General features: G+C 38.7%; 1 protein-coding gene across 5 annotated transcripts in view; it reads left to right on the top strand.

Moving 5' to 3' along the window:
* Nucleotides 1-16,007, top strand: part of ARMC8 (armadillo repeat containing 8) — a 64,900-nt gene that overhangs the window by 37,650 nt on the left and 11,243 nt on the right. For 3 of the 5 annotated variants that reach the window (XM_082055178.1, XM_082055182.1, XM_082055180.1), the window contains 7 exons: nt 2,398-2,457; nt 3,340-3,420; nt 6,092-6,167; nt 6,258-6,348; nt 9,805-9,865; nt 12,923-13,123; nt 15,435-15,530. In XM_082055178.1, coding sequence (XP_081911304.1) covers nt 2,398-2,457; nt 3,340-3,420; nt 6,092-6,167; nt 6,258-6,348; nt 9,805-9,865; nt 12,923-13,123; nt 15,435-15,530 — 666 coding nt within the window. The remainder of the gene's footprint in view (nt 1-2,397; nt 2,458-3,339; nt 3,421-6,091; nt 6,168-6,257; nt 6,349-9,804; nt 9,866-12,922; nt 13,124-15,434; nt 15,531-16,007) is intronic. The other 2 variants (XM_082055179.1, XM_082055181.1) reach the window with 1 other exon arrangement.

Here is a 16,007-nt window from a genome sequence, read left to right on the forward strand (position 1 = left end):
AAAGAATTTGATATTTTAAGAGGAAAAATACAGCAGTGAGGCAGCTCGTGTTTGTGGCCCTTGAAAGTCTCCTTGATAGGCTGAGTATTTTGAACAGGTGAAAAACGGGGCTGTGTTGACTTATAAGAAAAATAGCACAGGGCTGATATAGGGTGGTATAGAATTCAGTTTATACAATTGGGAGTTTGCTCTGGAGCAATATAAACCCTGTTGGCTGCATGAGAACTGCTGACTAACCTCAGGTAATTAATCCAACAGGAAAACAGTTACTGTCGTCTCTTTCCAAGAGAGTTACTTGTAGCTCCAATAGCTCCTGCTGACTTACAGATCAAATATATTGGTAACAAAGCAAATGCCCTGTCACTTAACAACAGTAGAGTAAGGAAAGTCTTACAGACTCACTGTTTTGGATGCTGCCTGCACCCCTTGGATCTCGCTCCAACACGTTTTACAGCAAACGTTTTGAAACATCCAAGTTTTTGGAAAGAACAAGTTGCTTGTGTGAGCAGATAGAAACGTGAATGCGCAAGAATTGGGTATGAGGATTAAGAAATAGCTGCATTTACAGAATAAACATTAGCTGTGTAACAAAGAAAAATATTTGAGTAACCACTTGGTCACAAATGTGAAATGGCTGAAGAACGCATTTCTCTCTTGCCCCGGCAAATGCAGCTGTTCAACAAATATCTAAAATGCCGCCTTTTTTTTGTTAAGTTCTTCAGTTTCAGGTCTGATTATCAAAGTCAGTTGCTGTATTTTCAGACGTAACAAAATACATCTAATACAGTGCAGCAGAATTTGCATGGGATTTTCTTATACATGTGAATAGGCAAATATGTTCTTATAATTAAAAAAAATACTGCCGGTTTTAGTATTCACTACATTTTTAATGAAGACTCCATCTTCCCCCCAAAAAGGCCATGAGTTGAGTGAGAGAACCTTTCTGATTTTTTTTCTTGAAGAAATAAGTGACTATAAGTTTTTATATTTAGGTAAGGCTTGGCATATGTTATAAGAGAGATTGGTGCTTTGATTCCTCTCTTTCCTCATCTTAGTAGATTTGTTCATTAAACTAATAGTAACATATAGCTCTTACCCTCCTCCCTGCGCACTGTTCTCTGCTTATATCTTATACATGCATTTTTTCTCTTCCTTGCCAAAATCTTGTTTGGTTGGTCTACTCAGGTTTCTTTCTTGCCTGCTGAAATCTCTGTGTTCTCTTCAATCCTCAGTTCAGGCTCCTAGCATATCACTGCTGTTTTCTGCATTTACCACTTACTTTTACTGCTTCTCACTGCATTTTTAGAGTTAAAATTAACTGGTGGAAAATAGTGACCCTGGAGGAGAGCCATCCTAAGCAAGGGAAAGCCTTGATTTACAGGGGGAGCAGATGCAGTTCTTAGCGTACAGAGCCAGGATTCTGCCAACATACAGGCAAATAAGTAGACTGAAATCAGGTCGATGTATGTGGAATGCTAAAATGCAAGTCAAAGTTTGCTTTTTTAAGATTCTATCACAATTGATTTGTTTCCAGAGAAAGTGGTCTGAGTAGGTACGCTTTACTATTTCAATGGTCAAATAAAAAGGGATAAGGTGTGCATTTGGAAACACACAGGTGTGTGAATGATTTGAAAAGGTGGGCCTGGAACTTACACAGAGATGTCACCACGTTAAAATATAAGTAATAATTTCACCACCAGTTGAAAATTAAAATCCCATGTCTGCGAGAGCCCATTCTGAGGATGTATTTTTTTTGTGATCTTAGGCCTGGTGCTGGAGCCCTGAGCCAAGGTACATCTGCATTTAGATACCAGCCTTTCAAATGTCATGGTGGAATGAATTGTTACATGGTGCTATCCTACTGCTTTATTTCAAATGGACATTGTATGATAGAAAATCATGCAAGAAGTGTGATTTCTAGTCCTGAAATATTATGCTGTTCAGTCATATTTGGAAAAAAAATATGAGCATAGTAGGACTGACCCCTGGAACTCTGTATATCCAAAGAGAAACAAATTCAGAAGGCTTTGCTATTAAATTGGTGCCTGAGCTGCTTGGAAATGATGCATTATATTCTCAAGTTTTCACATTTCTATTTGAAGCTGTCCCTATTTATGGGTTAGTGCTTAACCTGATTGCACAAACCAGTCTGGCATCTTTAATGCCCAAACATGATGTGTGCAGATTAGATATTTTCATGTACATTTAGTTATGCAACTAAGGATACTCCAAGTGTCACCTGTCCATGCATTTGTCCTGTTTGCACCTAATTGATCATCTGCAACTTGTTGAGAAATCACTAATACTTGTGAATTACTAAAACTATCTAGGTCAATATGATTTCTTTTATTTTAAGTTCATTCATTATGTTCACATATTTTAATATCTGTTCTTCAGCTTCAACGCTGGCATAGCTGCGGCTTTAAATCATTGCCTCAGCCACTTCTGTGTGCCAATGTAAGTTGTTTTCCTACTTAAACCATGCTGTTTTAATTGCATTTTTTGGTAGAAAGCTCTTGGTGGCAGTAGCAGCTGAAGCATCTCTTAAAGCACCAGATATGTTACATCTAAAAGTAATTTTATGCTTTTTTTTCCCCTTAGCGGTAAGGGATGTTCTTTTGAATATAAGAGGAATCTGATTCCAGCTGTATCTCAAACGTGAAAATAAAGCGTTGTCGAGCCTGTCGTACAGAAGTTCTAAGACCTTTCTACTGCAGAATTCAGTATTTGTGTTGCATTCCAAATACTTTTAAATCTTGGAAAGATATTGGTGGTATTGGCCACTGCTGCCTTAGATCCTGAAGTCAATAAATGGGTGATGGCTGACTGGCTTTATGGCTAAATATGTTTGAAACTAAAGTAATCCGTGGGAAGAAAATCTGAATGTGTTCTCAAAGCACTGTCACGTTCTGTCTGGAAACAGTTTCAGAATTAATTCCCTCTCTTCTGAGGCTGGAATTGTTGAAAATGCTTAATATTACCAGTGAAGAAGATGTTAGTGATTGAGGATCTTTTATATGATTTGTAGAGAAAATCAGGAGCTCTCGATTGTTTCCAATATGAAGCATAGAAACATAAGTATTCCATCTATATTTCTTCATTTGGGAAAATTAATTTCATTGTCTATTGAAGAAGAGAGTGGAAATAATTACCAGAAGAGGACAAATGCTGACAAAATAATAGTTGGACTTGTTTATTAAAAAAAAGGTTGATATGCCAGCGGATGACAAAGTAAATGTTAGTAAATCTGCCTTTAATCCTTAACAGTAAGTTGCAGGTAGTGGAAACCTCTTAAATGTTCTTCTAAAGAAATAAATTGTTTTATGTTTTCCTTTGAAGGGTCCAGATCACCAGACAATCTTATTTAACCATGGAGCTGTTCAGAATATCGCACATCTCTTAGTCTCCACCTCCTACAAAGTAAGACGTTAAAATTATTCCGTGTTTGACATATATTTATGAAAGGGATCCAAATGAAGATTATAAAAACTATAGGTTTGTCTTGAGTTATTTTTATTACAATATCTAATGCAAAAAATCTAACATGTTATTATGCCATTTCTGTTTTATCGGAAGCAGGCTGGATGAGATAGTTGTGATTGTCTGTTTGTATCATTCTGGATAAAGTATCTTTCAGCAGGAAAAACAGTGTTTAAATGAGAATTTCAAGCGAAGGGAAATTGGGTGCTCTGGTCCAGGGATTTGTTAATCTTGTGTGTTGCTTTTTGTTTGGTTTTGGGTTTTTTTTAATAAATGCAGTAGAAAGTATGTGATCTTTAATATTTTGTTAGTGAGACTGATACACTTCTGTTTTCTGTCTTTCTGTACCAATTAGTTTTAACTATGATCAGGCAACATTTTTCTCTTTCTCCCATTAGCTGTCCTTTTTGACTCTATCATGAGGTGAATTTTCCAAGCTGTTTGGCTTGGAACCTTTTATAAAGGCTTTGAACCTTCCCTAATTTTTTCCAAGAGCTGCTTTAAAATAAGGAAATCAGAGCAAGGTAGAGTTCTCAAGTTGCCTTTTCACTAACAAGATACGTGTAAAATATATCTCTTTAGCCCTTCCTTACTGCAGAGATGTATAAAGTATTCTCTATTTCCTTCTTTGCTAGTTTGGTCAGGCCTTTAAATTCCAGGTGTACATACTGAGCTGCTCTTCATACTCTTTCCTCTGTCAGTACTCCCAGGATTAAGAGCTTCATTGTGGTCTCAGCTGCTTTCTTAGTGTTCTGCAGTAATTAGACATTCTCAGACCTCTAATGTAAGTGATACGTTTTTGTGGAGCATAAGCCATCTCATTCTCATACTTATCCAGTTTCTTACTATTCAGCCAAAGAAGAACTTGACAGGAAAAGACAGCATTTAAAAACTTGCTTTATTTTTCAATACTTAAGGTCGTGACCAGCAATCTCAGGTGATTTAGGTGACAGGTCCACATCAATAAACAGCAGAAACCCTCAAAATGGGATTTCAGTCCCTGCGAGAAGAGTTTGTCTACGTCTGCCAAGAGAATTTCCCATTTTTTTTCAACAAACTGGTTTGGTGTTGGGATTGTTCCATAGCCAGCTGATTCTACAAATGTCTGCCCCATGTGTTCTGTCATTACAAGTATAATTGTGTAACCACTGCTGAGATGTTACACAAAGGGCCTACAGCTTTTACAGCAGCGTTAGGGGTGATGGGTTCAGGACTCTATTTACATCTCTTTCCAAATGCTTACATTCACTGTTTCTTCTTATAACTACTGAACTAATCACCCTTACATTACTAGCAAAGAAAGTAGTCATCGTGCTGATTTTAATATCTTTAATAGAGCAATATTGTATGAATAGCTAACTTCCAGCTAGACTTCAGTGGTTTTCATTAGAACCTTTATCCCCCAGCCCTGACTTCCTTCTGACAGGAATACAGCTCTTGAGCTGTGGGTTTGACTTTTTCCAGAGCTTTTTTGGTACATGATCTCTGCTCCCTGCTGCTTTGGATCATACACTGTATTGACTAGATCATTTGTAAAGTAAATGGAAGTGTTGTCAAGCGAGGCTTTTGTTCTGAAGCGAGGGAGCCTGGTATCTGTTCCTCCTAAGACTTCACTACTACTCACGAGATCTTACTGTGGCTGTGATTAGATATTATAAAATTCACACACAAAAGTGTGATTGTCTTTGCTGTTGTTGTCTGCCCCTGGACTTCCATGTTTCTAAGACTTTTTGCCAGGGAGGGTGGGATGGCCCCAGACCTGCTTTCTGCATGACAGGATTCTACATGTCAAAATCTTGGTCCCTTTGCTTCGTTTTCACACTAAGAATGTGGTAACAGAAATATGGGAAGACACAGAGACAGCTTAAATATGTGCAACTGTAGAAGGTGAAGACTAATATCTGAACTAAGTTAGATTATTCATTTGAGAAGGTGATAATGGTTGGTCTTCAAAAAAGAGGCTATAAAGACTTCATAGCCTAGCGTGACTTTGGCAACCATGAAATATTGTTCAATTAAACCAAGGCATGGTTTTGGACTGAAGGAGGAAGATCCAACTTGAATAAATTTGTGAATCCTTTTTGTACAGATAATACTTGGGGCTCTGCAATGGCATTAGTACTTATGGTATATATTTGTTTTAAGTTTAGTTTTGAATCGCTTCAACTGGTTGATTCTCTTTAGACATTTTATTAACTCTGCTTTAAAGGCTTCTGAAATATGGATCTCAACAACATGTATTTCTGATTCTCTTACATACTTATGAGTCCTGGAGAGAAACAATACTATTGTTATGATACCTCCATTCTTTTGTTGTAATTGTGTGTTTGTGAGGTGTCACAAATAAGACCAGTATTTCTGACTGACTGGTTCCCAAGTTTTATCCTTGCTTGTCATGTTCACAACATACCCTACAGAAGGATAATTCCAACAGAAGATCACAGGAGTCATGGTGTGAGTTAGATGTTTCCATCTGCCTTTTATTCATCATCTACATTTCTTATTGATTATACAGAATTATTTTCTATAAGACAATACAGCAGTAGAGACCAATTTTGCTTTCAAGTTTGCAATTACATTAATACTTCATCTACATTATGTTTTTACACAGGTTCGAATGCAAGCATTGAAATGCTTCTCAGTTCTAGCCTTTGAAAACCCACAGGTATCCATGACTCTTGTAAATGGTAAGTCTAAAGGTGCTCTTGCTTATTTGACACTCATTTTATCGATTGGCTGAATTAGAATTACTTGGAGTTCTCTTTCATTGCTTGCAGTGTCCGTCGATGGAGAATTGTTACCGCAAATTTTTGTGAAGATGTTACAAAGGGACAAGCCCATTGAAATGCAGCTCACGTCAGCCAAATGGTAATTTTCATCAGGAATTAAAATGAAATAGTATGCAATTTAATACTTTTTAACTGTTCCTTTTTGCTTGTTGCAAAGTAATATGTGATCTAAAATCTTAACAATTGTATTGTTTGCATTATCTAAATCCTTGAAGAAGTGGTTCTCACCTAATAATCTTTGTAGCATAACTTCCACTCTTTGCTGTATATGAATAGGAAAAAAATATTGCTGGGTAGCAGTTTTGTCAGTAACGTGTGTTCAGACATACGGATTTTCATACGCTGAACTGCAGTTTTCACAAGTAGCCTGGATTTTATGATCAGTTTTACTTAGAATAGGCTGTGGTCAGTCATGTGTACTTACAGAGCATAATACCAAAATATCATCATGTCATTAAAGTTAACGTTGTTGTTGCACCGCTGTTCAGGACTCAGGTGACTGGGGCTGTGGTACGTTGAGAACTGTGTGCACTAAGATGATGAGAGAGCAGAGCTAGTCCTGCTTCCCAGCTGTTCTAATTACAATAGATTGTTCTTACAGCTTTGTGTGCTCACATAGCAGAATTAATGTTGTTAATGATTTCTTTTTTTTAGTTCAAATCAAACTGTCTGTCTGGTGTGGGCACATTTCTGTGTGCTCATATTCATGATGACTTTCTGCCGTGTGACAAAATGTGACCAGGTTTCATAACAGCATCACTAGGGTTACACTCACTTCCTAAGCTGGGCATTTATTCCCTTTAAGACTCTTTTCCTATTGTTATGTTGATAATAATGGAATAAATGACTTCAGGGAGTTAAAGAGGTAAAATTACCCATCACTACAAACTACTATAATCAAACATAACTCAAGAGTTTGGTCACTGGTGTATTCTTTGATGGTTCTTATAGATTTTGGTGGCTTGTTTTGACCTGGATCAGTGAGTTCTCTGGTTCAGTTCACTGGACAATTTCCCTGGCACGTGTCTGAGCACAATGTCTTGAGATTCTGAGTGAGGAATGAGCTGAGTAGGCAGGGCGGCCTCATCTGTCATCTTGCCAGGTTACCGTGACTGAACCCATTCATGAAAGCGGTTATAAAGGTGTGTATGAGGGGGAAGTTGGTTTAGGATGGGAATCCCACTCCATGTGTGAGATCTGTGTGGGGACATCCCACATTCCCTTCCAGCCACAACTGGTCTATGCAGTCTGGTTTTACTGGTTTTGTTAGGTAGCTCCTAGTGAAGAAGGCAAGTTGAATTAACTGCCTTGTAGCAGTCTTGGTTCTGATTGATTTCTGTGTTTCTTTGAAAATTCAGATGATACATAGACAATTCAGTTTTAGAAATTAGTATTTTAATATATATATATATCTCAAGATATAAGGCAGTTGGTAAGTCATGAAGGCAGACTGGAGTTAAAAGAATTGTTCTGACTCTGGACCATCTCTTGGGTCCGTTGCTGTTCTTTACAGATCTGCTCCAAATGGGAAGGAGCTGGGTAGACAATCCCACCTTCTGCTGTTGCTTTGCAGCACTTTGGCTCAACCGAACCTTTGAAAGCATGGAAGAAAATGATGCAGTGAAAAGCAAAAAAAGAAAACTGCAGGAAAATGGAAGACAAACCAGTATCTTGAGTTTCAGGCTGAGTTTCTGACTAGTCCATGTGCAGTCATCCTTCTTAGTAGGGCACTCAAGGCCTCCATTTCATGACAGTCCTGGGGGCCTCGCAAAGACCTACTAGCCTTTCTTCTATAAGTCAGCTCCCTATGTGATTCCCTCCAAGCCAGACTCTCTCTCTTTTTTCTAATGAGAGTAGTAAATGAAATTGTCACAGGTCCTCTTTCTGCTCCTAAATTAGTCTTCACTTCAGCTTTGGTCAATTAATCTGCAGTTCCTCTCCGATTTATTAGTAGAGCCCATGGAAGGGGATTTTTATGCATTCGTGAAGCCTTTTGTTAAATTTCTGTTTAAATCTGGACTGGCATACAAAACTGTCTTAAGTTTCCTTTGTTTTTCAACAATTGAAGTAGATCTGGAAGACCCAGGTTCGTACCTCTTGATTGAAACGGATTGAAGATTCTTCCCTTGAGCAGCAGTTTTGGCCCAGAGGGAAGAGCAGTAAAGCCTCTCGGGAGAGTGATTTGTAGCTACAAGTAGAGCAGTAACCTTTTCCACCAAAATTACCGGAATTGCTCCCAGCAAAACGGGCACTTTCCTCTTGATTGTTCGGGTGTGAAAATGAGTATTTGCTGCTGCCAGCTGCAAGGCTTGGAAAGAGGAGTTTATAGAATGATCTCTATGCTAGCAGTCAAGTCTTACCTTTGCACTTCCAAGAAATAATATGTTAAAAGACTTCTGATGATGGGATTTTAGCTGTGTCTGTCACTAGTAGGTGTCTGGAACATGATCAGTGATGTTACCTTCTGAGAGGTGGAAGAACTTGTAAAGAGCTCAGGAATGCAAAGAAATATGTTGTGGTTACATTACGTTTACATTTTACTGCTTCTTTGCTGAGCAATTCTAATTGATGCTATGTACACTTTTAACTTGCCCAGCTGAGAGTTCAAACATGTTGGTTTTAAGTCACCTTTACTGAATTTCAGTTATTTTTTTTAACCACAACTGTGTCATGATAAAAGCCAGTTACAATGGCTTAGTTCAAAAGACACTTGACTGTTGCTGCACTGAATGTAGAGCAGTTACCCTCCAGCTTCATTCCGCTTCCTTGTAGCAGAGCAGGTAGAAACTATAAATCACTTCAATGTAGAACATGTTTATTGGTGGGCGAACTACTTGACATTCCTGGTAGCTTGGAGCACATGTACAGATAAATTAACAAAGCAACTTCTGCATTTGTCTGTTGTCTGTCGATGCTGTAGTTTGAGACCTTGGAGTTGTCATCTCCACTGAGTTGTTGTCTAATCAAGAACAAGTGCTGGTTCGGTTCAATGTCAGAACTCGATTGGGTTCATCATTAGCAAGGATGCACTTAATCCAGCAGTTTTAAGACTTGCCTGTGGACAAGCATCATGATGATACCACATCTCCCAGGCTAATGCAAAGCACAAACAGTTCCTGATGAAGCTGTCAGGCTACCAACCCTATATTGATGTTCTCCTGATAGTTTTAAGTGCAGCAAAGGACAGGTCTATGCATATTGCTCCTTTATCTTCACTGAAGCTATTCATTTAGGTTTTTTTAATTGGTAGAAGAGGTTTGTGGATCAATCATGTCTGATGGTTAGACCTTTTTTGCCCAGCATGTGGTGTACGTATCCATCTGTGCTCCAGCAAGATGTCCTGTACCAGAAATCTGCTTAAAAGTCCACCTGGGGTAGCTTGTGTGCCCACGTCCAGTGAGCACAAATGTATTTAAATCAATGGCAGAGTGAAGGGGAGTGCATGTCTTTAGTACAGCTGTTTGTTCTGCAACATCTTGCTTAAGTGCATAAAAACCAATGATAGGTGAATATATATCTTATTATGTTGTTACAGCCTTACTTCCATGTGCAGAGCTGGAGCAATACGGACAGACGATTCTTGCATTGTTCTTAAGGTGAGCGGGTTAAACAGTTTTCTGTTATAAATGTTTTTCTCATGTAGGGCTATCCTGTTCATATTGTGTAAAAAGCAGCACAAAATCTGGTACACTGGAGATTTCAAAGCAACAAGTTGTTCTTTAAATTTAAAAATGAGTTCCCTAGTTTCCCATTGTGTCTTTAAGCATTTATAGTGACATGCCTTTCTAAAGAAGTTTTAAATAAAGAATCATACTAAAAGATCAGTATCCAGGAACAAATACCCCAGAGTCTGACAACACATCCATTTGAGGTTTGTAATCATTTTGGTCACCATTTCTACGTAACATAGAAACAACACTACTGCCTTGGTCTGTCAATATGAACAAAGCATTGGTTTGTCTTTCAGTAGCTTGTTTCACAAGGCTATAGTCAGAATAGTTGCTCAGTCTATATGTGGAATCTGTCACAGGTGGATGATTTCTCAGGTTTCATAATTTTTTTGTATGCTGTCTACTTCATACTTTGGCTAGAGTAATTCATTATTAAAACAAAACTAATGCTGAAATATTGGATTTGATTTTTATATCATTAAATGCCATAGGAATGTAATCTCTTAATAGTCACACTTCTATAGGTAGCCAAAAGAAAAAACCAAAAAAAGCTGTTAATGAGCAGCCATATAATCCAGAGATCAGATAATACTAACACAGCTTGTTTCTCCGTGAGACATTGCAGTATTACTGTAGTACTGCAACAAGAAAACATGTTTGCTTGCTTTGATTATTACTGTAACCGTCTGGCACACTCCAGAGCTTTTGATATGTTTTTAGCATCCTTCATTCCAGAGAACAACAATTAGTTCAGACTTGGGGAAATGCCATTTAAATACATGAAAAAGTAATGTTTTCCCCATGTGCCCCTGTACTGAGACTGAGAAGACCACATGTACTCTTGGAAGGACTCTACTGAGTGAGGAGTCTAATCAGCAAAGCCGTCATTGTCAGGATTTGATGGTGGGTCATCTGAGACCCAGCAGCTTTTTACAGGCGTTCCTTACTTAATAAGATTAATATCTTCTGACTGTGGTCTGGTGCAAACGCCTGATGACTCCTGCAAGCTTACATTTTAAACTGGAAAACTTATCACCGGTGTGTCAAGTGCTGTCCCTTAGTCCTACTCTTTGGTAGTGCTGGGAGGAGAGTTTGTTGTACGTAAGATACTGCAATAAGAAAGCGTATTAATTCCTTTCGGTATCCATGGCAGTGCAGTCTGGCAGCCTTTGGTAGTGGGATTTTGGTATCTCATTGTTCCAGGTAACAACAGATGAAAAATCCATATGTTGGCTGAGGTGACGCTATGTCTTTTTAAGCAAGGAGGTCCAAAATGCAATTTATTTCAGTGTCGATAGTGGCAAATGTTCTGCACAGGCATCTGATCTTAAGAGCGAGCAAGAAAGCCAAGCTGCATCCTTCTCCTCATTCGCCTACTTAGCTTTTTTTCCCAAATTGATGCTCCCAGTTCCCTGGTCTCTCTTCTTTCTGCAATCCAAGAGCTGCAATTCCACTCTCCCGACCTCTCTCGCTCCTGCAAACCTCATTCTTCTTTTGAAAATTTCTTCCCTTTGGGAATCTACCATGGTTGCTTTAACCCCAGGCTGTATCCTGCTCAGGTGGTGGGTTCCAGAACTGTTGTGCTCTGGGGAGAGGAAATGGGGGACGGCTGCCATAGGCAAAGGCAGGTGCTGGCTGATAGCAGCTGCTCAAAGTTGTAATACTTGAGAGTAGATGAAAGAGAAGGAAGGCACAGAACCTTCTTGTTCTGCCAACCCACATAATTTTTCTTCTGAGGTCACTCCAGGAGCTCATAGTTTGAAGATAACACACTGTCTCAGTCTGTGGTAAATCCAGTCACTAATTGTTTGACCTCTGGTAAACTAAAAGAGTTTCCAGAAATTATCAAAGAAACTTTTGCTGTCTAACTTTCTTCATTTAGACGATAGTCAGGGATGTGTGTTTCCAAAATGGCTTTGATTTATTTTCATTGCCTAGTTTGAGTAGTGGGTTGGCCTGTAACATGAAAAAATAAAATCAGTCGGGGTGGGGAGAAGGCAGAGGAGGGTGATAAATAATGGATTTGATAGGAAGGGAAATTATTTCTCTGGAATACTAATAACAAAAGGTTTGTCCCGGTAACACTGATGCATCCCAGTGATACCATGTGAATTAAGTATTCCAGCTTTACAGTCCATTTTCAGACTCTTACCTGCTGGCCAGAAAAGGTCTGGTGTGCTTTGTGGCTCTTCATCTCACACCTCTAATACAGTCCCCTAATCCTCTGTGTTAATTATATTGTACTGACCTGTAGGTCTAATGGAACAGTTAAAATGTGTCCCTTGGAATTGTCGATATTGTTTAATTTTAAACAGATGGAATTGCTAACAGTTGGATGAGATGTGTTTCTTGAGTGCTTGCAGCCAGTGACTTAATGTCTAGCCCTTGAATTCCAAGAAAGGGCTCATTTTGGGTCCATTTGGCCTTGGAAAGAGTTGGGAAGTACATTGTCTTTGTGATTCAGACATGGAATTCCACTTGTTTTCTTCCTTAGTCAAGCTGAATGTCATTTTCCTGTGGCAGATAAGCAGAGAACTGGGAGCTTTGGCTCACAGGGTTAGGGGCAAGATTCACAGCCCAAATGGTAATCCTTGTGGTAGCATCTGCTTTTTTAATAAATGTAGGCAAGTCCTGTAACTCTGCTTCCTTACCTGTGGAATGAAGATAAAGTATTTATCTATTTAATCATTTGAACAGTTGAAGGATAAAGGTTATTTTAGGTTCCCAAAAACATAACACTGAGAAACACTTTCTACTAGTGTAATGCTGTTAAAGACAGTGGAGTTACACAGCCAAAAACCTTGGGGTTATTCCATTTTCATACTTCTGCTTGGTAAGGCTTGAGTGAACAGAGCCCCAACCATTGGAGAACTGGTCTTCCCAGAGTTAAGTGCTTTTCATTGAGCTTCAGGTAAAGATGCACTAAACAATGGTGGTTTGTTCGTGAGGTTTTTTTTGTTGTTTTTTTCTTTAACTTTTCAGACTCTGCCATGTTTGGTTCGAATGTGTAGTAAGGAAAGACTGCTGGAGGAGCGAGTGGAAGGAGCAGAAACACTGGCCTATTTGATTGAAACAGATGTGGAGCTCCAGAGAATCGCCAGCATCACCGACCACCTCATTGTCATGCTTGCCGACTACTTCAAGTATCCCAGCTCCGTCAGTGCAATCACTGATATCAAGAGGGTACGTTTCCTTACCCAGTGCTGAAGCTTTGAAAAATGTGCAAAAACAATAATAAATGGGCTAAGGGTATTTTATTATTCTATTTAAGCCTTATTTCTGAGTTCCTCAAGAGAAAGCTGACAAGAGGTCCAGCAGGACTTGATTCCTGCTGCAGATAGTCCCCAAGTCTTTACTTGCTCGCTGCTTTTTCTGGAGTCTTTATTATCCAAGCTAAAATTGTTGTGTATATCTGGATTCTCCATCCTGTAAGAAGGATGCTGCCTTTATTCTCTGTCAAAGACAGAGAGATGAGCTGCGAGTAATTCCCTATAGCTTCACCATACAAATTTAATTACATTTTCCGGAGATAGCAAGTATCAGAATGAGGCGTTTGCTTCAAGAACCAGTATATTTCAGCTTCCTAATAGATAATAGTCCATGTGATGAAAGATCATGTTCAGAATATCAATTCTTAGGTCAACTTTATAAAAAATGTTAAGTTCAGAGACTGTCCTGTTAAAGCAGAAAACCATGTGGATGCCATGTAGCATTTCATATTATGAGTTATCTGCACTTGCAGGAGTTTTGATAAACAGAGACCAGCTATACCTTGGACACTTAGTTTCATAATGTTGTACAAGGAGTTCTCATCTGTGAACTTTTTTTACAGATTGGCATACATTTTCCAAAGCACTAGTGGATTGATCAACCTCAGAAGCAAGATTGGTTTCATAATCTGCGTAGGGGAATATCTGTTGCCTATTCCCTTCTTCTCTTATTGAGTCTGATTTTTAGAGAGTACCCCTAAAAAATGGATTACAGAGCCTTGCTTCTCTGAAACCAGCCCAAGAGGTAGATTCACTTCTCCAACTTATATTGAGTGAAACTGATTCTGCATATGGAGCTGCCTTGAATTCTATGTAAAAATAAAAATCAAATTTTAAAAAAATATCAGTTGCAGTATAAAATTAAATAAGCAGAAGGAAGTTTAGCAGCTGATTGGGGAGTAATGAACATTGGCTGTAGCATCAAAAATAGGATTAGGTTTCAAATGTGAGTAGAGCAATGATGACAAATACTATGACATTACTTGGAGTGTTCAGAAAGTCTGTACAACAGTCGACTGGGACGCCAGGGTTGCTCACTTTGTGAAGAATGCTTTGAATTACACCCTGCAAGGGAAAAACTACATCAATGAGGACTCTGCCAAACAGATTACTTGTCTGGTTTAAATCTTTTAAACAATGATATAATAGTTGTGTTCTAATATATAATCCCATTCTAATATAGCTGTGCTAGAGAGAATTACTCATACAGCTTGATTTCTGACAGCTCTCTAAGTGCTTTGCTACTTACTATGAACAATTTCTGGCATTTAGTGTGGACTTCATATAGTGCATCATTTTGTGGAACCCTGTTGTAGAGCGTTTGGAGGGCAGTCAGAATCATAGATGAGTTCTCATTGGAAAGAACCTGAGAAGGTCTGAAAGTCTCAATTTTCTCCTCAAAGCAGGCTCGGGGCTGAGCTTAGCTGAGCTTGCTCAAGGCTTTGGCCAGTCGGCTTTGAAAACTGCTAAGAATGGACATGAAACGATGTTTCTGAGCAGTCTGCTCCAAAGTTTGACTATTCTAACAGTGAACTTATATTCTTATATCCAGTAAGAACCTCTCCTGTTTCAAATTGACAATTCTCTCCATCTCTTGTTGTGCATCTCCATAAAGAGTTGGGCTCCCTGTTCTCCTCATAGGTATTAGAGAATACCACTATGATCCCTATAGCTAGTGTTCCTATTAATTATCATACCCCAAATCATTTTTTCCTGCTTTGTGAGCAGCCTATCCAGTGGTGCATCACCCCAATTCACTGGTGTTAAGAAGGTACCTTCCAGAAACTTCCTTGGTAGCAGAAGTTGGAATTTAACATCCACTTTAAGATGGAGGTTCTGTCATTCAGAGCCTGCCTTTGGTTCATTCAGTTCTTCCACTAAAACTCCCCTTGATTCTCTCCTAATTTTTTCACTGTTCCTGGCTCGTTTCTGTCTGAAATGCCTGAATATAGTCTGGATAGAGTCATAACTTCATAGAAGTGTTTTGGTCTCAAATATGTTTGAATTTACTTATCTTTAACTCAGCAGAGAAATTAACCTTATTCTTAACTTCAGTTACTGCATTCAAGTGGTAAATGAGGACATCAGGTCCTGGAACATTTGTCTTTCTAGCTGCCGTTGGTGTGGTAGACAAAACCCCAGTAGTTAAGTTTACAACAAAAAAAGAATATCACACCTGTAATTTTCTTGGGTCTCAATTTGCTCTCTGTGCTTTATTTGGATAGCTTGACCATGATCTGAAGCACGCCCATGAACTGCGCCAGGCTGCTTTCAAGCTCTACGCTTCCCTGGGAGCAAACGATGAAGATATCCGAAAAAAGGTGAGCAAAAATGTCACCAATCAGGCCAAGATGTGGCCAAAAGTTCACTGAAAGGCAGTGCAAGAATTTACAGCCTTCCGGGCCTTTTTTGTTGCCATTGTGTAAAGAGGTGGAATTGAGAAGGTTCTTTTTCTGTTACGTTAATATAAACTTTCAGCTTGTGCTTTCTTTGCGTGGCATTTGAACAAAAATTGATGTCTTGCCTTAACAAAATCTAACAGTAAAGTTTATTTATATAAACATCTTCACAATGATGACCCAGATTCTCACAATAAATGAGAACACAGTCACAAGCTGTGCAGGAATATTTTTGTGGCATAGGAGTCATTTCTGAAACCTGTGTTCTGAGGGACAGGATATTTCGCTCTCATGTGTCCTATTATAAAACAAATATTCAAATATTTATTTCAAAAATAAACCCTGGAAAGTCTAATCATATTGGAAACAAAGTCAGAATTTGTTCCAAGATTCTGAAGT

Source organism: Streptopelia decaocto (assembly GCF_964273445.1).
Source record: "Streptopelia decaocto genome assembly, chromosome: 6".
Lineage (NCBI taxonomy): Eukaryota > Metazoa > Chordata > Aves > Columbiformes > Columbidae > Streptopelia > Streptopelia decaocto.